Source organism: Schistocerca piceifrons, chromosome 5 (assembly GCF_021461385.2).
Source record: "Schistocerca piceifrons isolate TAMUIC-IGC-003096 chromosome 5, iqSchPice1.1, whole genome shotgun sequence".
Lineage (NCBI taxonomy): Eukaryota > Metazoa > Arthropoda > Insecta > Orthoptera > Acrididae > Schistocerca > Schistocerca piceifrons.
In genome coordinates, this window is record NC_060142.1 from 641,071,207 (window position 1) to 641,096,439 (window position 25,233).

The window sequence follows — 25,233 nt, forward strand, 5'->3', positions numbered from 1 at the left end:
CATTTCCGTCTGATTAGGAAGCAAATTATTAGATATATGTTTGTGTCGTTATTTCCGAATATGTGGCGACCTCACTGTGTGTGGTTAGGCAGCAATCCAACAGAAGGAGCAATAAAAAAATCACATTCTTATTTGTAGTGGCCTCTCCAAAGTTGTCGAAGATACGAGCACAGCAAAGACTACCAGTGGAAATGTGGTCCTCTTTGTGAGAGGAATGCATCGGGCCCCATCGTCTTGTTCAGGAGAGGAGACACTGGGGATGACAACATGTCGTCATTGCGACATACCACAAAGTCTAGACTACGTTGCACGACAGAAAACTCGAACACAGCACAAAATTCAAGCTACAGCCTACTTACAGTTGCCCGATCACCACTGGTAAAATCTAGGACCGACACAGTGGAAAAAGGAAAACGTCCATATCTTTCATACAAGTAAAACGGTACCACAGCAGCCAGCATGATATACCCATTCAATGAAGCTGCAAATTTCCTTTAAGGACAAGTGTATCAGCAGACAGGAGCAACGCCCGCTAAAGTGCGAGTTATTTCACTGAGTAATGCGGGTTATTTGCCGTCGTATCCGGTATCAAACAACAGGAGGCCCAGCAGCAGCCGCGGTCGGGGGCAACGGCCGCGGCACGCTAAAAGACGGCGCCCAATTTCCTGCCTGGAATCGCCCTCGTGCTGACGGCTGGCTGGCCGTGTGTCAGCTACACGCGACTCCACACCCCGCGTCGGATCAGCCCGTTCCGCGACGCCGCAGATAAGGGGGCTTGCGAGAGCAGGGCTGTGGAGGGATGAGGAGAGGGTGGGGGTTCCTCTCGGGATCGATTGCCGGAGAGGAGCGGAGCAGGTCGAGTGTCGCCGTGAGCAATGGAGCCGCAGCTGGCGCCGACAGCGATGAATCGAAAGCCGAGTTAGCGCCGGCCGCCGCGCCATCACGCCTCTGCACCTCAGGGCTGCAGGGAGCTCGCCTAAAGCGTGTGGGTCGCCGTCCTGCTTCCGCCAACACACAAGCCCCTCTGTCTCATTGTCCTGTATTGTGTACCTGCTTGGTGTCCTGAACAGGTGCGATAGCATACACAGATCACCCGCTATAATATTTCACTTCGAATATACAGGGTAGTTCTAAAGTCACTATTTATTTTGTACTAACATAAAATTTTATTAACCAATATGTAATGGGGCTGCGACTTATGTTACAACAGGACATAATTTCAGTACATTTTAATGTGACCACCTTGCATGTCTAGGCAACCCCCCCCCCCCCCCCATCGCTCCACTGTAGACCGAAAAACATGCCCAAGCATATTTGGTGTAATCTCAGCAGCTGCGCCTCGAATTCGCTGCGTTAAGTGTTCAGTGCTGCGGATCTTCACCTGGTATACCTTAGACTTGATAAACCCCCATGCAAAAAAGGCTAAGGGTGTCAAGTCAGGAGAGAAGGGCGCCCACATCCATGGAGAGGCACGACCAATCCATCTGCCGGGAAATGCTTGATTCAGATAATCCAGAACAATGAGGGCAAAATGGGGTGGTGCACAATCCTGTTGAAAAACAACAGTGTTCATAATTCCACCAGATATCAACTGGGGCTCCAAAAACTGTTCCAACATATCTAGGTATGTGGTTCCAGTAACGATTTATTCTGCGAAGAACAAGGGTCCGTACACTCTTGATCTCATTGTCCCTAACCACACGTTCACTTTTGATGTGTCCCGTTGCCACTTCTGCAGCCACACTTGGTTGTTCGTCTGCCCAGATCCTGCAGTTGTGTCTGTTCACATGTCCACAGGTGTGAGATGTAGCTTCATCACTGAACAAGACATTTTGCATCAAATTATCATTTTCCACATCTTGTAGCCGGTCATAACACATAGCTTGTCTGGCTGAGTAGTCCTCCGCTTCAAGCTTATGTACGACCCGGATATGGTACGTATGTTTGTGCATCTTATAACGAAGAGCTCTCCATACAGTGGTTTGAGGAATACCAGTCTCCTGGTAGATGCGGAAGGGCTACGTGTGATCGTATCCTGCACACTTTGCACGGTGTCTGGCGTTATGGCCGGCCTCCCTGGACGTTATTCATCTGAAATACTAACAGTACGCTGGAATTTATTGACGAGGGCCTTAATAGCAAGCCTGGTGGTGCCTGTTTTCCGGAATCGACGGGCAAAGTCTGTCCGCACGTGTTCATAAATCATTCCACGAGGACGAGCAGAAAGAACAGCGATTCGTTCTTCTTTGGTTAGCATTCTGTCGTAGTACCTGCAAGAAACAAATATTCCGTTACTATATCACTGAAATGTATAGTGACTTTAGAATCACCCTGTATTTTGGTGCGTTAAGGATATTCGTAAATTTTTCAAGCTTTTTGACTCACCGCTCTTCTGACTGGTTTTATGCGGTGCGTCGCGAATTCCTCTCCTGTGCCACCCTCTTCATCTCACGGTAGCAGTGACTCGCTCAACTTACTATCTCCAAATTACAAATTCACAACATCAATACTCAAGTAGCAGCCGGCCATTGTGAATTTGTAATTTGGAGATAGTAAGTTGAGCCGTGGACGCTAGAAAATGGACCGCCCAGTGGAAAAGTCGGAACATTTCCGCCATATTCTTCTGTTTTGAGTTCAGAAGAGCGGTGACAGCAGCGGAGACAGGTAGAAACATTTGCGCCCTGTACGGAGATAAAGCCACTGGACAGAGCACGGAAAGAAGATGATTTATCGTTTTAAGGCCGATCGTTTTTACATCAGCGACTCTCCGGGTTAAGCAACAATTTCGGGGTTTGACGAAGATTGTTTAAACTCATTAATCCACAGTGATGCACGTCCCTGTACTCTAGAACTTGCAGATGCCATGAACTGGGGTCCTTCCACTGTTGTGCGACGTTTCCAGGCGTCGGAAAAGACTGAATACTTGAATGAAATTTTCACTCTGCAGCGGAGTCAGCGTTGATATGAAACTTCCTGGCAGATTAAAACTGTGCGCCGGACCGAGACTCGAACTCGGGACCTTTGCCTTTCTCGGGAAAGTGCTCTACCAACTGAGCCTACCCAAGCACGACTCACGCCCCGCCCTCACAGCTTTAATTCCGCCAGTACCTCGTCTCCTACCTCCCAAACTTCACAGAAGCTTTCCTGCGAAACTTGCAGAACTAGCACTTCTGGAAGAGAGGATATTGCGGAGACATGGCTTAGCCACAGCCTGCGGGATGTTTCTAGAATGGATTACGTGTATGCCAAATTTGGTACGTTAAGGCACATATTTATGGGACTTATTCTGAAGGCTTGACATTGGTTTGTTGCGTTGTCATCTCGTTAGTATCCGATCCAAGTCCATACATGCAATGATGCTGATGTACTCTTCGAAGGCTCTTTCCAGCGCCACAGAAAAGTTATTTTGTCCATAGAAAGAAAGTCGGTGTCATAAATCGACAAGTATAAACCTTAAAATTATTTACGAACGTCAGAAAGTTAGTCTCACTGTCCTCGAAAACTTAGCGCAAACCTCACCTCTATTTAATTACTGTGTATTGTTTGGCCTGTCTTAGGGACCTCATGCAACACAGCAGAGGTAATCTTGTGAAGCTGGTCAAAATATCTGACGGCTTATAACAGCAGAATAACACTGGGTCCTGTAACGCGGCGATAATTTTCCTGGGTTTCAGAATGCACTGCCTGCTTACGATTCTCATTTTAGTAATTTCCCTCTTTAAACTTCACGTATTCACAAGAATAGTCCCTTCTAACGGTTGTCATTGGCATTAGAAACTCGTACGCACCTGAATGTGTGACAAAAGCGTAGACGCTAGCTGTACCGATAAAACTTTAAATCAAGTAACTACGTTTTATGAGGGCGCTTGGCCGACGTTAATTAAGGAACGGAATTTATTTCCTATCTGTTAGAACACAGTATGAGCTAGGGTTGGTTCGATCCCTAAGATAGCACAAATTAATACAAGGATATTTTATTAAGAGTCATGGAAAACAAGAAATGCAAGGAAGCGTTACAGGATGCAAATATCTGAAATTGTAACTGTGTGGTTTGCAACAACGTAATTTAGAACAATACCGTAAGAACTGTAATTAATTTCTGTGTATCATTCGTTCACTCATAAATGAAATCTTACGCAGCATTTTAAATGCAGTTTATTTCAAATCATATTAAAGAACTTAATTACGGATACGGCAACGAGTTTGCTACGATATGTGAAATGACTGAAAGTCATTCACATGTAAATAATTTCAATCAAACAATTAATTTTAACATTTTAGTATTGAAGCATTGCTGTTTAACCAGTTGTGAAAAAATAAAAAAAAACGCTGTTTTTCTGCTTTCAGGGCGTTTGAAGTTCGATTTAGCAGCACGTGACAATTACAAAACTTACCAACAGAGAGGATCGGATTTATGACGTAGGGCAATAAATACAATTCAATTAGACATAAAAAAGAATTCCCTTATACTTTTTGTACCTGGTTCATTTGACGTAAGTAGTTCGGATTTACAGAAAAATAATTGTGATCCAGGCGATCATTAGAATCAGTGGCGACAAATTTAAATGTTTAGAGTCATAACTGTATAATTGTAGAAATGAATATTGCCATATGATTAATCAGGTATAAATTAACAATTTTAATTATTTTAAATCTATGTCACGTTCTTAAACAGTCATTTATTAGTGCTTTACTTTTATTAATAGCTCTGAAAATTACCATTAAGTGATCGAAATTAGTTATCATTTGCGACAATTTGCAACTGAGACAGTTACACTAATTATTTAAAAAAAATGTTCTACAGTCGTTTTTCAGTTGCACGAACCAAACGCTTGTAATAGTAGACAAGGAATTTCCACAACTGTTTATTCGTTTACACTTAATGTGAAGCTAGCAGCTTGGTTGAAAGCCTTCGGCCATGCACTTTACAACAACGTTTTCTGCTCTGAATCTAATGACAGTTTGTTCGATCCTATTAACCTTTCTTCCCGTTTACCGTCTCCCAATAGTTATAAAAAGTAGAACTGTTTCTTGTCTTTCTCTTTTCTTGCTAAGTGAATCTGTCCTCACAGATTTGCTACGCCGTACCACAACAAAAGCAGAGTTGTGCTGCTATTCTAGAACGTTAGAGGATGAAAGTCCAAATCCTTATCCGGTGCGGCACTAACCGCGGAAAGCCCGTTCTGCCAACGGATCTTGTCATGTTGCGTGCAGTCCAGTCAGCATGGCTGTTGTGATCTTGGAAGACGGCAGTGTTCACAGTATACTATGGAGATGCAGAAAAAAGGGTAGTACAGGGTCACCGAGAATGGTTAGGTAATGAGAGTGAGTGATACTGTGTCATGATACTGAAAACAGCCCCAAAATATCACATAATCACTTCTGGAATGAACTGCTCCCTATACACCTTGCGGATTAAACGCTTCGGTGGTCACTAAACGTCTCGTAGCATTTGAAATGAGGCAAAATTCTAACTCCTCGGAGCACACTACGGGTCTCCTGGCAGTGATCGGACGTCTATTTGTTTTTTGTTTGTTTCACTGAGACTTGCACCTTTATGTGAACCTTTGGCGATGTACTAGACTACATGGGTCCATAACATGCAGTTTCCAGTTCGCTCGGAAAATGGTACAGAGGGATCTACACTGGCTGACAGCACCAATTCCATTCGTATTTAAACTGTTTTTTATCGATAAGCAATGGCGCTCCTCTCTGCTGCCTGGCAGTTACGATCTTCCACAACTACTCCTCTTACGCAGTGTTACATGGCGTTTTGCACCATTCCCTGTAGACACCTTGACAGTCTGCGCTGATATAGGGTGTGGTTATAATTAAAGCGCAAGTAGTCACAGATGTCGACTGTGGTCTGTAACTATTGTATGGCAGTGAAACTTGATAGTTATTCTAATGCATTAATACGGAACCGATCTACTCTGGAATAAAAACACTGGAGTCGAAAATTGAAGCAACAAACGGAAATTTAGCAAGGTTGCTTTCATTTTGCCACACAACAGTATAAACGGTTGATAGTAAAGTAAAAACAAAGTAAAGAACACAGAACGTAAACAAGTGCAACATGCATAACGGTAGACAAAAATGTTGTTCATTTTTTCCAACTTAATGGACTTGCACACACATTCCGATATCTAGTTAATGTGTTAAGTATGGGATGTAGCCACCTCTGGCAGCAATACAGGCCTGGCGATGAAGGAACGTGCTGTAAATGATGGCATCAATCACATGCTGAGGCAATACCGCCAGTTCTTCTTCCAGAGCTGCTCGCAAGTCTTAGAGAGTGATTCGTGGATGCTGACGTGACGTAGTTTGTCTCCCTAGTGCATCCCAGATATGCTCTATGCGATTCAAATCTGGAGAGCGAGCAGGCCATGCTATGCGTGTAATATCTTCCGTTTCCTAGTGGAAAACATCAGTCACCCTGATCTATGAGGTCTGGACCCACAGCACCTTGCAACAACCGTAGATGAGGTCACAAGATCTCGTCACAATACCTGGCAGGAGTAAACCTTGCCGATACACCCCTACAGTTTCATAAAGAGGTGTTCGAGTGATCAATGTAATCACTGTCCACGCTATTAGGTATCCACCTCGATATCAGTCTCTTTCCTCAGTGTTTGGGTCCAGAAATCTGTTTTCACGTTACCTCCAGATGCGAGTGCGCCGAGAATTGAAAATGGTTCAAATAGCTCTGAGCACTATGGGACTTAACTTCTGAGGTCATCAGTCCCCTAGAACTTAGAACTACGTAAACCCAACTAAGCTAAGGACATCACACACATGCATGATCGAGGCCTAGAACCTTTCGGCCACCCCGGCCGGCGCGCCGAGAATTACTCTCCAGACTAAATCGGGACTCATCTGCGAAAAGAACGTTGGCCCACTGTTCGACCATCCAGGTGGCATTTTTACGACATCACTCTAGACGTTCCCTTCTGTGAAGACGCGTCAGAGGTCCACATACAGTAGGCCTCCGACAATAGAGATCCTCTGCTAAAGCCTTCCGTACACCGTTTGCCTCGATACAGTACGTCCATTGGGTGTTGCGAGGTCAGATGCCCGTTGCCGTTCAGTACTAAGGCGGTACTGCCTTACCCTTGCGGCCAGGTAACGGTCCTGTCTTTCAGATGTCGCACGAGGTCGAGCTTTCCCTGGTCTTTGGGATACAGTTTCGGTCTCTATAAACTGTCGCCACATCAGAGAAACAACAGAATGGTTCACAATAAGCCATCGAGCCACATCAGTTTGCGACTGTGCTGCTTCCATTCTTTCTATGGCACTCTACCATAAAGAGTCTGGCAGGCATTTTCTTCGTGCCATACTGCACCGTCGTTGACTGTGCACACAGCGATTGTGGATGTGAAACTACCCCGCAAGTACTACCCCGTTTGGTAGGTGCCCTGGCGTCATTGTTGGTATGGTTGTCTGTTGACCGAAATGCCATCTTCGGTTCAGAACACGACCGTGCAAACGTCTGTTGACAGTTTGTGTGACTATATCGTGAATTAGACACAGGACCGGGAAATGGCGATTTTCTGCTTTGATTTTGGACGCTGTTGTAGTTCCGATTTCGGCCACCAGGTGCAAAGCTGTCACTGTGAATGCAAGAAAGACGCATAGAAATGTTTCCATGTACGAGCGATTAGGAACGGGACTTGGGCAGAAGAGGTCCAACAGTGAGAGAGGCATCATGTTGATTTTAATATTAACCGCTGTCCGGCCGGTGTGGCCGTGCGGTTAAAGGCGCTTCAGTCTGGAACCGCGTGACCGCTACGGTCGCAGGTTCGAATCCTGCTTCGGGCATGGATGTGTGTGATGTCCTAAGGTTGGTTAGGTTTAAGTAGTTCTAAGTTCTAGGGGACTGATGACCACAGAAGTTAAGTCACACAGTGCTCAGAGCCATTTGAACCATTAACCGCTGCTTGCACAATTTTCTCGGTGTGAGCAGCGGAGAAAGAAAAGTGTGTGAAATCTTATGGGACTTAACTGCTAAGGTCATCAGTCCCTAAGCTTACACACTACTTATTCTAAATTATCCTAAGGACAAACACACACACCCATGCCCGCGGGAGGACTCGAACCTCCGCCGGGACCTGCCGCACAGTCCATGACTGCAGCGCCTTAAACCGATATATTTTTTTTTTTTTGTAATCTCATTTTGTTCGTTTTCGTTCGTTACATCTGCTCGGGGCGGACGTCACAAGACATCCGTTTCAGTTTGTCATTGATCCATTAACTCAGTTTTTTTTAATTACAGAGTATTACAGAGGGCAGCTACCCTTCTGACCGAACACGCTCAGCTACCGTGCCGGCAAACCGCTTGGCTAATCCCCCGCGGCTGGAGCAGCGGAGATTGGTTCAAATGGCTCTGAGCACTATGGGACTTAACATCTGTGGTCATCAGTCCCCTAGAACTTAGAACTACCTAAACCTAACTAACCTAAGGACATCACACATATCCATGCCCGAGGCAGGATTCGAACCTGCGACCGTAGCGGTCACGCGGTTCCAGACTGAAGCGCCTAGAACCGCACGGCCACACCGGCCGGCAGCAGCGGAGACACCGACGATATGCTGCATCCGTTAAACGACGTGATAAACAATTGCTCGCATCAGTTTTGGTGGAATCGCAGCAAACGTGTTCGTGTATAGTGACCTGATCAGGTAGGGACCGAACGTGTCCCTGGTAAACGCATTCTTCTAGCTGGTGTCCCCAGAGCGAAACGTCACATAAATTCAGATCAAGTGATTTTGCAGCCATGTATCTGGAAATTGTCTGGAGATAACATGTTCGTGGAAGGTTACGTTAAACAGACCTTTCACTTGACGAGCGACATGTTTGCACCATCTTGCATGAAAACGGTAGTTTCCACACAGTTGTGCCCTTCCAAAGCAAGGAGATCCCGATAACGTGCAGACGTCACGGGGAACCTAACAGGCCATCTGGGTGTATTCTCTTCAAGGAACAATGGACCGAGAATAATGGCGCTTGAATTTACACCACACGGTCGCATTCGTCTATCGCAATGGCTCTTCTTGTACAGCATGCATTTTAACAGAACCCCAAAGTGGGCAGATGTATTCATTGCACCTTGTAGGGTAAAATGTGCCTCATCTCTCCATAAAATGTTGTTAGGCTACATGTCATCAACCTCGATCCGTGCCACAAACAAAAGAGCAAATTCAGAACGTTGCTGCAGGTCATGAGGCTTCATTTGCTGCACCGTGTGGATCTTGTACGGGTCCCAGAGTAAAATAGACCGCAAAGCTTTCCGTACTGTTGTCCATGGGATGGACAATCCTCTTGACACTGCACGAGCAATTGTACTACGTGAACAACGAGCTGCATGGTCTGTTACAGCAATATCAACCTCGTTAACACCTTCAGGATGCATTCCTCTTTCAGGTGCTGCACCAAGCTCACCCGTGATTTTGAATTTCGATACCATTTTTTAAAGCATTTAATGACATCCAGCCTCTCTTCAGAACTTTCAGTCTACGATACTCTTTCAGTGCAGCACGGTAATTGCTGCCGCCCACATAGAATAGTTTCACTAACAGCGCACGGTCTCTTTTCGATCGCCATACTGTTCACTCATGACACGCCTTGTCAGATGACATCGTGGATGTCACACCGTCATACAGACAGTGTACAGCGATGGATTTGCGCATGGCGGCCACTATTGGAACTAATTTGCTTTATTGCGTAAATCAGTTTCACATTAACACATTAGCATATCTACCGAATTTCGCTGCCATGCGATAATTACAGCCGACAATGGACCTCTGTGAGTAGCTAAATTTTAGTTGTAACCACTCAGTACTAACAAATCGGACAACTTCATTCACTGCGTGGGCTAGGGCATTACCAAACAAAGTAGCTCCACTCTGCAAATGTGTTACGTCTCCACGTCGATCCGATGTTACTGCGCTGACTCTATGCAATCGACTGAAACGTACTTGCACCCCACTTTACTGCCACGGCTTACGTTAGCGGTGAAAGGACACTTGGCTTGTTGGTACCACTTTCTTCGTGCAATGAATCTGCATTAAAATGGAATGGCGACGACAGGAATGTGAAATACGACCCAGAGCCACGCTGCACCGTGGCGCCCACGTGCTGGGCAGCTATAGACTATATCGGGCGATAGCTGGGGTTGTTATAAACCTTGTTGCGTGATCAGGTAGCGAAAGGTGAATATTCTACACTAAACACCCAGTCAACTTTTAAGATTTTTGTCATAAAGTTAGTAAATATGACAAATATTTCACATTGATTGGAAGGTAGAAGTCTTATAGGGATGTTGTAAAATACTAATTAATTCCACCGTAATACCTCTTTAACTGGAGGATTGTTTCTCTGTCAGTAAAATCTAAATCTGTCGTGAGAGCGTCAGACCCAGAAATATTAGCGCGTCGTCGATTCCACACTCAAGGACAATCCTGCTCTTCCACATCGTTACTACTGCTGTAATCTTAGTAAAATGAGGTGGCTTGAGTATAAGCGGATAGCTACGAATCGAAGGATTGTAAGTAGATGAGCCACTAGTTTTATAAAGAGGCACATGGTTCTTGTAGTATCTGCGGCTTACACTAGAAAGTGATTGATAATTACAGTCGTGTCTGCCACCAATTGTTTTTGACAACACAAGAAAGACATATGTATCTGACGAATGCCTTTCGTTGCGTGCGATTAAATACACTTGAATAAATCATGTTAATCATTATGTTCAGCACAAATTAGGTATTCACTACGGAAATTAACAATCCATTCGTTAGCCGTCTATAGAATCTAAAAGAACTATGAAAAACGCATTTGAATTTAGGAAATGTATAAAACTGTAAAATAGTGTGTAACGAAACGTGCGCTGCCACGCGGGACTTTAAACAAATGTTCTAAAACAAAACGCCTGCCCTCCTGAGCATTATAAAGCTGTAGCAGAAGATCGGGCTTTAATACTTAGAACACGCCACCTGTCCGTCATTTGCGTGCTTGAACAATCATGATAAAGCATCAGACGTTCTTGCATATACGATATCATGCACTCGAATCACTTACAAGTTATGTCGAAGCAGCATTTTGATACGAGAATGCCCACCTACCGTCGTTCTACGGATCATCGCAATCAGAAATTATATCCAAACAGTCAGTAGTCACATCCTACACTACACATTAATTACGTGTAATTATTGCGGAATTGATTATCTTTCGCTCTTCAGATGCTATTTCAGATACTTAGAGCGATGTCCGTAAGTGTTAATTCTGCGAAAGTACTAATTTAGCCCCGAAATAAAAATTTCTAGGCCAGCGATACAGCGGTCACATATGTGATCTGCCTCCAGGGCAGTGAGTAACTGCTCTAAGTTAGGACAGGGCCGACGCCGAAACTGACTCATCTCTCCGATAAACGTAATGCTTCCTCGCTTTGAGTGGCATTAGACATACTTAATTTTCCTGATGAATGGAAACATAGTGAATGCAACTGACGGAGCCAGCTCATTGGGTTCTGTCCTACACTACCTTCTTTCTCATATTAATAAAATAAATAGTTCTTAACATGAACGGTTAAGAAACTACAGATTCTTTTTCCCGAGGTTCGTGATGAATCGAAATTTCGCACTGCAGACCCCTACGGGGATTCCCCTTTGACTTAGCCATCCTTTGCAGCTTGCGGAGGGTCTACTGACATTTGTTCGAGAGCGTTCCAATTTCTCTCTGATTTCACGCGGAAATGAAATACTGAGCTACCTTCGGTACACTATAGGAGGTTTTCCTCCAGATCAACACACCGCTTCCTATACGTAACGTCCAAGCGAATTACTGCCCAACGTTATTTTATGTGCTCTAGATTACTTGGATTTGTCTGACGCGTTCAGAAATCCGTCTGATTAACTCCAACAAATGAAAATGTTCTGTACAAACAGTTAAAAGTTATTAACCTATAAAAAACATTATAATTTTTTCAGCACATTTACAATAAGTTCATTTAGTTTCTTTCAGTTGAAGTTATGTTTTCAGCACTTTATAAATATAAGAAGAAATTTTCCGTGTGTCTCTCACCCATAAAAAAGCCACTTTGTATACAGAGTCAGCATATTGTCAACTGAAAGATACTGAGAAAGTAATTTGAGTGGTTTGTGTACAAGTAATTGTATGAAACAAATACACAAAAGTGAGACCGTTTTGTATGAAAAAATCACAAGAGGTAATGTGAGTAATTAAAACAGTACTTAAAGTACAAATACAAAATGCCTTCAGTAGAAATGATAACTTGCCTAAAATAAAAACTGTAGCTTTGTGCGGTGCCTCCGCTCTGCGTATGTGATGCAGTCATCATCTATGACATGTTGGTCTTGCAGGCTTTTGCAGTCTTCAGGATTTTATAATAGTTGTGATTAATAAGACGTATGAACTTCGAGAGATCCATTACATCCTTCTTTTTTGCCAGGGAGATCGGTCGTGAAGTGCTATAAAGAAGATCCTTTGGAACATTACAGCCTAAACTATTTAAAATCTTTGAATTTCGCCGTAATTAGAATGAATAAATATGAGAATCTACGTCCAAATCTGAAACTGGTACGAAATCTGGATCTGAGTCCGAGCCGTCACCAAAATTGTCTGTTTCACTGCTGTATTCACTCGTTGTAGGTAACTTCTTGATCGAAATAAAAAAGGTACATAAGAAATACCCTACACTCAAACATTCTAAAGCTTGAAAACACGTTACACTTGCAAAACAGCAGACTAAAGTCAGTTTAACATCGGCTGTCATGTAGCCACGGAGTTGTTCTGTTTGACCAGTGAAACCACTGGTAAAATGTTCCGTTGCCAAAGCCAACACCGCATTCAAGCGGTAAAACATTTAACTGTGCAAGTAGTCTTTTGGCCACTGACAGGTGTTCAGTGTCGCAACGTAACTATGTTATTACTCGCACATTTCAAAACTGAAGATAGTCCGCTTGGGTTCTGAACATCTCAACTATAAATAAATCGTTTCATCATGTTACCGTACCTTTTTTCTTTTTTAATTTAGGTGAAGCCTTTTACGGGATTATTATCATTACCAAAATATTACGTGTTGGTTAAAATAAAAGTAAATGAATGCTGGTGTAATAGACAGCCAACCAGTTGCAAGAAATAGTGGTTTCCAAATAACTTTTACCATGGTTTCGACGGATATAAACCCGTCTTCCTCAGAGGGACACCTAATATCGACTACGGCCCCCCATGAGCACGCGGAAGTGTCGCAATACGATGTGGCATGGAGCCACTAATGACTGAAGTAGTGATGGAGAGAAATGACACGATGAATCCTGCAGGGCTCTCCATAAATGCCGGCCGAAGTGGCCGTGCGGTTCTAGGCGCTGCAGTCTGGAACCGCAAGACCGCTACGGTCGCAGGTTCGAATCCTGCCTCGGCCATGGATGTGTGTGATGTCCTTAGGTTAGTTAGGTTTAACTAGTTCTAAGTTCTAGGTGACTAATGACCTCAGAAGTTGAGTCCCATAATGCTCAGAGCCATTTGAACCATCTCCATAAATCCGTAGGAGTCCGAGGAGGTGGGGATCTCTTCTAAACAGCACGTTGTAAGGCATCCCGAATATAATCAATAATGTTCATGTCTGGGGAGTTTGGTGACGATCGGAAGTGTTTAAACTCAGAACTGTGTTCCTGGAGTCACTCTGAAGTAATGGGACGTATGAGGTGTCGCATTGCCATGCTGGAACTATGAATGCACAATGGACATGAACGGATGCATGTGATCAGACAGGATGCTTACGTATGTGTCACCTGTGAGAGTCGTATCTTGAGGTATCAATGGTTCCCTAACACTCCAACTGCACACGCGCAACTACTTTACAGAGCCTCCACCACCATGAACAGTCCCATTCTGACATACAGCGTCCATGGATTCATGAGGTTGTCTGCATACCCATACACGTCCATCCGCTGGATACAATTTGAAACGAGACTCGTCCTGCCAGGCAATATGTTTCCAGTCATCAAGAGTGAAATTTCGATCTTAATGGGCCCAGGCGAGGCGTAAAGCTTTGTGTTTTGCAGTCATCAAGGATAGACGAGTGGGCCTCCAGTTCCGAAATCCGTATCGATGATGTTTCGTTGAATGATTCGTACGCAGACACTTGTTGTTGGCCCAGCATTGAAATCTGCAGCAATTTGTGGAAGGGTTGCACTTCTGTCACATTGAACGATTCTCTTCAGCCGTCTTTCGTCCCATCCTTGCAGGATCTTTTTCTTGCCGCAGCGATGTCAGAGGTTTGATGTATTACCGGATCCCTGATATTCAAGGTACACTCGTAAAATGGTCGTTCGGGAAAAACCCCTCTTTCTCGATACGTCGGAGATACTGTTGCCCATCGCTCGTGCACCGATTATAACACCAATTCCAACTCAGGCAAATCTTGCTACTGTAGCAGCAGTGACCGATCTAACAACTGCGCCAGATAGTTGTTGTCTTTTATAGGCGTTGCCGACTGCAGTGCCGTATTCTGCCTCTTCAAGTGTCTCTGTATTTGAATACGCGTGCGTATACCAGTTGCCGACACACGTCATGTGGAGGCAGCTTTGCAGCCTGATCGCTAATGTGAAGTCTGTCTGTCATCCTGAGGAAGACGGGTTAAAATCAGCCGAAACCAGTGTAAAGGTTATTTGAAAACGACAATTTATAGCAACCGGTTCGCCGTCTATTACACGTGCTGTTCTGTAACCGTTGTTGTACTTCAGTCATGTTCAAAATACCGGAATAAATGAAGGCGGAGGGCGAGACGTGGATACAGTACTACTGGACGTGGTTGCTAAGTTGCATCATGCATCGGCAGCCCACGTGTGAGCCACACCAAATGACAGGTGCAGCGACGTCTCCCTCTTTCCGCTGTTCTCAGGTGCCGGCGTTCAACGGGTCGAGCTACCTGCGGTACCCGGGCCTGGGCGGGTCTGCGCTCTCGTGGCTGGACCTGCAGATCACGCTGAAGCCCGCGGCGCCCGACGGCGTGCTGCTCTACAACGGACACCGCGCCGACGGCGTGGGCGACTTCATGGCCGTCTACATGACCGCCGGACACCTCGAGTTCGCCTTCGACCTCGGCACCGGCGCCGCCACCATCAGGTCAGCCGCTGCTCCAGCGTCGCCTCGTATTAGCTACACACAAGGCAAACGTGACGTCTTGACTGGCATGCGAGGGTGGCTGCACAGGTTTGGCTGAAAAAGCAAGGAAAAATGTTTGTTTCGTAAACAATTCACCTTACATCTCGACGTAGCCTCTACTGAAGGAGATACGCTTGACCTAGTGATCCCATCCGAAAAAAATGCTTGTTCACAGCAACTGTCACTTCCTCATTTTTAGAAGATTTCTTCACAGGAAGCCAAAGATCCAATTGTCATGAAGGATGTTATGATGTTATGGAGTCACTCTGCTGCGATACCTATAGATGTTTCACTAAATGTGTTTGCTTCTGTAAGTTACGAAGTAATAGGCGACGGAAATATTTACTGCAGTAGGTCACCATAAGAAACGTAACACTGTCTGCGGAGCTATGAACATAGTTTATTGTGTTATCCAAAGAGTTACAGCAAAAAGATACAATTTTTTAAGTGGAACAATAGCTGTTTCTATCGTGCACTGGAATCAGTAACATCAGATGTGTATACATCATTTTAAATTACATTCCTATCCCTTTTTAGTTTGGGAACTACAACCCTTCAAAGTTTTAGGGGCAGATACCATACGCTGTACATAACACATGGCTGTGTAGTGGGTGATGGGTGTTCTGGTGGTGGAAGTTCATTTAAATGAGATGTTCAAATGTGTGTCCATGTTCCTGAATGCATAATGCATTGGCCTTCTGAAGGATCTGCGGATGAGATGTAACATCGCCGGTGTCACGGAGCGATATGCGTCCCCGATGCTCCGTTTTAGATCATCTGGGGATGTGGGCTCAGTGACACAAAAATGACCCTTACATATCCCCACAAAAAGAATTCTAATGGTGTTAAATCGGGCGAACTTGCGGGCCATGAATGAGGACCAGGCGCCCCAACCACCTTCCTGCAAACCTGTTGTTTAGTTCTTGCACAACAGCACGCGCAGAATGGCCTGGTGACCATCGTACTGCACTCACATATGGACTCTCGTGTGTAAACTCACATGTTCAGGGAGACCACCCAAACTGTCGACTATAAACGCGCGATGTAGCTCAACTGTCAGTGTACCTGGGAAGTAGTGTGGACCGACGATTTCATTCCCAAGGATTCCACACCATACATTAATAGACCACGTACTTTGACGATCGACAGGTCGTTCCCACCGAGGATTGTCTGTGGCCCAGTAGTGAACGTGGCGATCCACTGCACCATCATTTGTGAACGTGGGCTCGCCAGAGAACAAGACTCCAGCGTGAAATTACGCATGGCCCATTCACAGAATTTAATTCTCACACGGAAATCGTTCCCATGCAGCTCCCGGGTCAGTGACAGGCGGTACGGGTGAAACCTGTGGCCGTGTAGTATACGCCACACAGATGTGAGACTGACACCAGCGACTTCAGCAGCGGCTCGAAAGCTGACATGAGGATCGTGGTGTACTACAGCTGAAACAAACACCTCCGTCTCCTCACTTCTAGCAGTTCTTCCTCTGTTCCTGTGGCACATTACCAAGTTGCCTGTTTCCCGAAGTCGTAGTTCGGCACGTACGAATGTAATGGCTGCCGCAACCCTTCGCCTAGGATATCTCACGGCGTACGCCATGGCTGCCTAACTGGCATCGTGTCGGCACTCGCCGAGCATCAGCAACATGTCAACGTAGTCGTTCTTCGTGCATGTCATCTTCGTCCGATCTCAGTAACTGTGGTATATTGAGCCCCGTTTATTTGTGTGGCTCGAACTGTCGGGTATGCGGCTGTGTGCGGCGACAGTCGGCAGTCTAACAGCACATCGAAGAAGCTTCTCGCTCCGTGACACCGGCAACGTTACGATTCGGCCGCACCACATTTAGAAGGCACATTGCGTTATGCGCAGCTTGTGTGGTATCTGCCCCCTTCTGCCCCTGAAACTTTTAAGGGATGCAGCTCCCAAACTGCAAGTGATAGGAATGTAACTTAAATTAATGTATACACAGCTGGTGTTACTGATTCCGGTGCATGATCGAAACAACTATTGTTCCATTTATAAAATTGTAACTTTTTGCTGTAATTCTTTGGATAATAACACAATAAACTATGTTCATAGCTCCACAGGCAGTGTAACGTTTCTTATGGTTACCTACCGCAATAAATATTTCCGCCGCCTAATACTTCGTAACTTACAGAGGTAAACACATTTAGTGAAACACCCTGTATATACTTCGTACAGCTCGAAGATTCAGTGTGTTGTTACAAAATACAATGTGCAATTACTTACATATTTTCAAACATATACAGGCTTAGACCTCGATCCAGAGTAACATCACTATTATTACAGATGTATGTCCAGAACCCTTAACCACTCCACAGCTTCCCCACTGGCCTAATAGATCTCCTCCATTGAACGTTCTTAGTGGCAATCCATAACGATGTGGCTGATGGTTTGAGGCACGTCTACACAGTCACAGAAAGGGCTATCAGCAAACTTCCACTTGTGCTTCCAAAACTGACATCTGCCATGTTAGGGACTTATCTATTTAAGTGATGTCCAGATTTTCCTGGGTAGGTTGAAACCAATGGGTTGTTTGGTTCGGTCCTACATAAGTCCAGACCTGCTGGGTTTGAAGACAGCCAGTCGCTGCACCATGCTTCACTTACTGTAAAGTTATCTTTGGCCAGCTTCTTTCCTAGAGCCCAAGAAACGTTCCGAGATTTCAGCCTGGGATCTTCGTGTAGACAATCTTCATGTATTGGCAAGAGAGGGTTTTCACAGCACTTATGCCATTCTTTCTTCAGTGCTAATGCTCTTCGAAGATGATGAGGTGCAATGTTAAAAAGTACCGGTAGCCACTTCTGAGGAGTAGACTGGATGGTGCCTGATATATTCCTCATTGTGCCATTCAGCTGGACTTCTATCTTCTTTGTATGGGTTCTGTTAAGCCATACTGGACTGCAGTATTCGGCTACTGGGTATATCAGGGCAAGTGCTGTAGTTCTGAGAGTAGATGCAGAGGGACCACAACCCATTCCTGTGAGTTTGAGTAGGATGTTGTTATGGCTTTTGATTGTAGTATATGTTTTCCTTAGATGTGCACTGTAGGTCAAGGAACAATCCAAGACGACTCCTAGATATTTAGGGTGAGGATTGAACTTCAGCAGGTGGGCATGATGTTTAACTTGAGGAATATATTTCAATATCTGGGCCACCTGCTGAAGTTCAATCCTCACCCTAAATATCAAGGAGTCATCTTGGATCGATCCTTGACCTACAGTGCACATCTAAGCAAGGATCGGTCTTGCATTACCATATCACGGATTTTGTTGGTTTCCTTGGTGGTGATCTCAATTGGACGGCCGGTCTTCGGTGATTTTCCCACCGCGTTTGAATCTATTAATGCAAAAGTAAGTGGTCATCAGTGATGGAGTAGAGTCCGTGTGAACGTAGTCTAATTTTGTTTTGATTCGTGTGGCGGCCTATCTGTTCAAATGAAAATGTTTAATAACACCATGAAACTCGTTTTTTTTTTCATTTTTTGTCACAGTCGAACATTGACCAAGTCAGATGACTGTCAACAATGAACTGTATACTGTAAATTGTTGAATTCTTCATACAATGTTTGGAATAATCAAGCCTATCAACAATGTAGGCGCAACAGAAGTGTTCCATAACTTCATCCAAATTCAACAGACTTACGAAACCATTCTCGTAACATGCAAAGCAATCACCATACGATACTTTATGCCATTACTGGGCTGCCACAGTTTATTTGGGATCTTCTAGCGGTGTACATGGTACGATGGCGCGGGAGTTTCAACGTGTATCACAACTGCAGAAATTTATCTTCACATAAACAAAATATTAATTACACCACTTTATTTTTTAAAGCTGATACGTCAGACGTTGACTATTACTCGTATTTTTGCAAGTCGTACTCACGATAAATTTTGTCCCCTGGAAAAAAAGGGACAGCTGCACACATTGTTTGACATGCGCTAATGGGGTTAATGAGGGTAAGTTAATGAGGGTAACGCGGCGTCCCGGGGTACAACCGGCAGCCGCAGACACTTTCTCAGACACTTTCTCAGTGAAGCGATAAACTTCTAACAGTATCTGAACTGTCCATCTGTTCTTGAAAAAACATAACATTTACGAAACACGAAACGTTTTCCTGATAGTCTCCAAAGTATTAGTTATGTCATCAGGAAGGGGTTTCAGCCACCAGTCAAATTAAGTGTGGCTTATAAAAATATTCCTGATTCACGAATAGAATGTACATAGAATGTTGAGACACAGAGGTTTTACAAAGGTTTTTGTTAAATGTAACGATTTCTGGGTAACATAAACCAGTCATACTGTCCTCTCTAATAGTTCTCTATCTCATTATTTAATATATCTTCTGTTACTGTATTAAAAATGTCTACGTAACTTCCTATACACTTTGAATACGTATGGAATAAGCATTCGGATGCGCAGAACAGCATTTCAAAGCCAGCTTGCATTGTCTCCAAAGCGAAGTGACTGTGGTATCGTACGAGGTTACAGCGCACTGCAGACTTTGAGCGTCGTTACATGAGCAGTACACAGCGGTTTCGTCTTATCACGGCTTATGTATTTTGTACACGATGCTCTTAGACATCTTAAAAACTTGCATTCAATATCTGGAATTAACATGCTTAAAAATTTGTGTAGATACACGCAAACGTATTTCATTGGTTTGCATTAAGTATCGCGGCTTAGATAACGCTGTTTTTTGTTTTTTTGTTTTTAATGAGAAGAAGGGATTGTCATCTGTACTTTATTGGTTTTTTATTTCACCTTATCGTATCGCAGCAACTCTCCTTTAATGAACTGTGCTGCAGAGCCCTTGCGAAATTTCTTTCTAGTGCGCTAAAATGAAAAGGTCCCGAGAAATTTCCATTTTCCAGTGACTGCAGCAAATTAGTGATTAACCACATATTGAAATATTTTTCAGGGACGAAATTTCCCCTGTTTGCTTTTTGTTACAATCTTATTCATCTTCCTTCACTCATAGAAATCTTCAATATCGATTGCACACTACCATCCTCCATCTTATAGGTACTAGCAGTGGAACATTCTATAGCAATTATTTAAAATAAGCATAACAATTTGTGGGAAATAACCCATGCCTTCATACATAAATGGTATCTAAGACGTTATTTTCTCGTGCTATAAGCTTTTTTCAGCTCCGTGGCCGTTATCAAGGTATCTGCAAACATATGGAGTTGTTACTGCATACATCTATATCTACTAGTAGATAATAACAATTTTGTTGTGTCTAGACAAGACAGCCTAGACGCAATGAGAGGAAGCCGAAAGGCACGCGCTAAGTTAAAGCCGGATTGGCGTGAGGTCTGAAACAGGAGACGTAATGAATGCTATAAAGAAAAGTACGTAGCTTCTGGAATATTTAACTTTAATCCATCCTTGTGGTACATCTGGAGATTGTGGCGATACAAGTGAGACTCTTTAGATACATGCAATGTTACTAATGGCGCCTTGCTAGGTCGTAGCCATTGGCTTAACTGAAGGCTATTCTAACTATCGGCTCGGCAAAGGAGCGAGGCTTCGTCAGTATAGTCGCTAGCTACGTCGTCCGTACAACTGGGGCGAGTGCTAGTCCGTATCTCGAGACCTGCCTTGTGGTGGCGCACGGTCTGCGATCACTCAGTGGCGACACGCGGGTCCGACATGTACTAATGGACCGCGGCCGATTTAAAGCTACCACCTAGCAAGTGTGGTGTCTGGCGGTGACACCACATTCCTCCCCCGCTAATCGGCGAACGGTCGTGTTATAAGGCTTCCGCCCGCCGTGGGGAGGACCCCATGTCGACGTATGCGATGAGGTGGGAAGCCTAACAACAGGCGAGGCTGTGCCACCCGCACCCGGCCATTCGGTCCGAGGGGATCTAGGAAATGCCTGAAAACCTAGTCCAGGGTGCACGTCAACATGCGGTGTATGCGCCCGTAAAGAGACAGGAGGGGCCGAAGGGTCGACCTCCATTCCGTGGGGGTACCTGACGCGCGAAGACGTCATGTGTTCCGCAGCGGGCAAGAGTTCCTTGGCGGAGGACAGCTGGTCACGGGAAGCGATCGGCGGCGCGTGACCCAGGGAGGCGCTTGGCGGCTGCAGCGAAGCGTCCACTGCGGGCGGCGCCGGCTGGAGGACAGGCGGCGGCGGCGGCGGGGGGCCGGAGGCGGCGGCGGCGGCGGCGGCGCGTCGCAGAGGGGCAAAATGGAAGGCATCGTCGGTAACACCTGGGGATGAGGCGAGCCAGTAGATGGGTCCCCAGGGCGCTGACCGGACGGCACCGTCGCTGAAAGCAGACGGGGAGCGGCAGAACCCGTGCGACGACTGAGGCGCAGCTGATTGAGATGCCGACGCACCTCACCAGAGGCCCCAAAAACCAAATACATCGCGCGGCCGAGGCAGCGAAGAATGCGCCCTGCGAGCCAACGCCGTGAACCTCGATAGTTGCGATAGAATACAACGTCGCCTGGAGCAAAAGCAGAAGTCTGCCGCTGCACAGGAACCTGATGCGGCGGGTGCAGCAAAGACATCAAGGTTCGATGAGGACGACCGTGGAGCAACTCAGCCGGCGAGCGACCATCTCGGGGCTGAGATAGATACGATGACAAAAAGAGCAACAACGCGTCCTCCCGAGAATGCGACTCTTTCCACTTCAACATCGGTGACTTGAAAGTCCGGACCAGTCGTTCAGCGGCACCGTTTGACTGAGGCGAAAACGGCGCGGACGTCAGATGTAGAATACCATTGGCCTTGCAGAATGATTGAAATTCTGTGGACATGAGTTGTGGGCCATTGTCGGAAACAATAGTCTGTGGAAGACCTTCAAGGCAAAAGATAGCAGACAACGCTTGGATGGTGGCAGTTGACGTCGTGGAAGACATCCGGACAACAAAAGGAAAATTACTGATGGCATCTACCAGAACCAACCATCGAGCATTCCAGAATGGACCAGCAAAATCGATGTGCAGGCGTTGCCAAGGGGAAGTTGCTTTTGGCCATGCAAAGACTTTCCGCGGCGGTGCGGATTGTTGTTCGGCACACGCCATGCAAGACGAACACATATTCGTAATCGCAGCATCGATTCCGAACCAAGTAGAGTGCTGACGAGCAAGTTGTTTCGTTCGCACTATACCCCAATGTCCTTGGTGAAGAAGCCGTAAAACAGAGGACTGTAACGAACGTGGGACCACGACTCTGGACTGATCATTATCAGAACGCAACAACAAAACACCACGTCGAACAAAAAGTCTCTCCTTGTGAGCAAAAAATCGGCGAACCAACGGATCCTCGATCCGAGACTTTGACAAAGGCCATTGCGTAGCAACAAAACGCAAAACGGTAGCAAGGACTGGGTCAGCAGCTGTGGCTGGAGCTACACGACGAAAATCAATGGGAAACGATTCGACCACTTCATTGGTTTCCGAATCAATGAACATGCAAGCAAGATCGGAAGAATCGAATGCTCTATCCTCAGCAACAGGCAAACGGGACAACGAATCGGCGTTTCCATGCTTAGCAGTGGACCGATACAAGATATCGTAGCGGTACTGCGAGAGGAAAAGAGACCAGCGAATGAATTTCTGCGCTGTACGTGGAGGTACAGGCGTGTTCGGATGAAAAAGCGATGTCAAAGGTTTGTGGTCTGTGATGACGGTAAAGTGACGACCATACAAGAAATCATGGAACTTAGTAACACCAAATACGAGAGCCAAAGCTTCTTTCTCTATCTGTGAATAATTTCTTTGCGCAGACGAGAGCAATTTTGACGCAAAGGCAATAGGGCGATCATGCGATCCATCTTTGTGCGCAAGCACAGCACCGATCCCGAAATCCGATGCATCTACCATCAACAAAAGGGGTTTCCGGGGATCGAATGGCGTAAGGCAAGTATTTGAAAGCAACGCCGATTTCAACTGGCGAAAAGCGCGTTCGCATTCCGTCGTCCAGACGAACGGAACACCTGTACGGCGTAAGCGATGAAGCGGAGCTGAAATGGAAGAGGCATTGCGCACATTTACTCACACCTTGTGATGCCAAATCATGTAAGGTTCTCGCGACCGCATCACGCAATGCGTGTGGAATATTGCGCGCTCTGAAAAATTTCGGTTGCGCGTGTACTTTCAGTTCCAAATGTGCTTCATAGTTCAGAGCGCAACCTAAGCCCGGTGCAAAAATGTCTGCAAATTCTTCACACAGACGAGAAACACTGTCTGAAGGCACAGTCTGATTCACTGATAGGACCTGATTTACTATAGACATGTTAAACAACTGAAATAAATCTAAACCAAACAAGTTCACTGCAGTAGAAGAACGAAGAACGTAAAATGACACAAGTTTTGTTTGTCCCTTGTATGTTGCAAGAAGAGTGCACTGTCCTAACATAGGGATATTCTGACCGGAATAACTATTTAACTGAACATTTGTGGCACGCAACGGAGGTTTGCCCAGTTGTTTGTACGTGTCATGATTGAGCAATGAAACTGCAGCTCCGGTATCGAGCTGGAATAGTATGACCTTGCCATTAAAGTCCAAATCTACAAAAAGTTAATTGTCCTGCTGACGACAAGAGCGACTGTCTCGTGCAATGTGAACTGATACAGGTACAGCATCACTTGCTAATTGACGTGATTTCCGGCGACGTCGACGCACACTTTGTGTGGGACGAACACAGTCACTGTTAAAGACAGTGGCACTGGACGAAGTGGAATTAACTACATGAATCTCCATGGTCGAAGGGTCACGAGCCTGAGTATCCTTGGTTCGATTCCGGCGCGAAGCAAAAGGCCTGGAATGGTTGTGATTGTCTGATCTGAGCTTTTTCTGGCAAACACTTTGAACATGTCCTTTGTTATTACAGAAAAAGCAAATAGCTTGGCGTGACGGGCAATTGTCACGCGAATGTCGAGTAGCACACCGCAGGCATGATTTCACTGCATTTGTATGCTGGTGCGGCACACCTGGTTTAGAGCGTGGCGGCAGCTGCGTGGACGTGTGCGAGGGCAGTTTACCGGGCCGCGCAGCGCGCCCAGTGGGCCGGTTAATGTTACACACGGCTGGCGAAGTTGCAAATGATTCCTGAGCAAAGTCAATTGTGTCTTGTCTATCTAATATGTCTATCACTTGCTGAAGGGAGGGATTAACGAGTTTCAATATCTGTTCCCTTATGCGAACATCAGAAACGTTCTGTGCTATTGCATCACGTACCATAGTATCTGAATAAGGGAGTCCACATTCACACTCAAAAGCACAATTCCTTGTAAGGCCTTGCAATGTTGCAACCTGCTCCCTATTAGTTTGGCCGGCCATACGTTTTGTACGAAAGAAAGTATACCTTATTGCAACGACATTGACTGTTTCCTTGAAATAGGCGTCCAATGTCGACAAAATTTCATCGTAGGACAGAGTCGCTACGTTGCGTCGGGGAAATAATTTCACTATCACACGGTACGTTTGCACCCCTACATATGACAATAAATGAGGCTGCCGCTCGTTACCTTGAATTCTGTAGGCGGCGAGATGAAATCCAAACTGGCATGACCACTCCGTCCATGTTTCCTTAGCTGGTTCGTAGGGACGAAATGGGGGTGCAACTGCATGTTGTGGCTGCGGTAGCGGTGAAGCGGCGGCGGCCGCATCGTTTTACAGTGCACGTTGACCCTGGACGAGCTGTCCAAGGGCATCCAATAACGCCTGCGCCTGCTGATTCTGCAAGCGATAAAATTCGGACAGTACATCTGGCGAAGCCATGACATAAGTAAATGTAAGCAAATAGAAAGAACAAGACCCTTTCCGTTGACTCGTCGCCAAAAATTGTTGTGTCTAGACAAGACAGCCTAGACACAATGAGAGGAAGCCGAAAGACACACGCTAAGTTAAAGCCAGACTGGCGTGAGGTCTGAAACAGGAGACGTAATGAATGCTATAAAGAAAAGTACATAGCTTCTGGAATACTTAACTTTAATCCATCCTTGTGGTACATCTGGAGATTGTGGCGATACAAGTGAGACTCTTTAGATACATGCAATGTTAC

At 45.5% G+C, this 25,233-nt stretch overlaps 1 protein-coding gene across 1 annotated transcript in view; it reads left to right on the forward strand.

Annotated features, from left to right (window-relative positions):
* LOC124799174 (pikachurin-like) overlaps positions 1-25,233 on the forward strand; it is a 944,586-nt gene that overhangs the window by 826,482 nt on the left and 92,871 nt on the right. Inside the window, exon 9 of the mRNA XM_047262711.1 lies at positions 14,919-15,142. Within this exon, the coding sequence (XP_047118667.1) occupies positions 14,919-15,142 (224 nt within the window). The remainder of the gene's footprint in view (positions 1-14,918; positions 15,143-25,233) is intronic.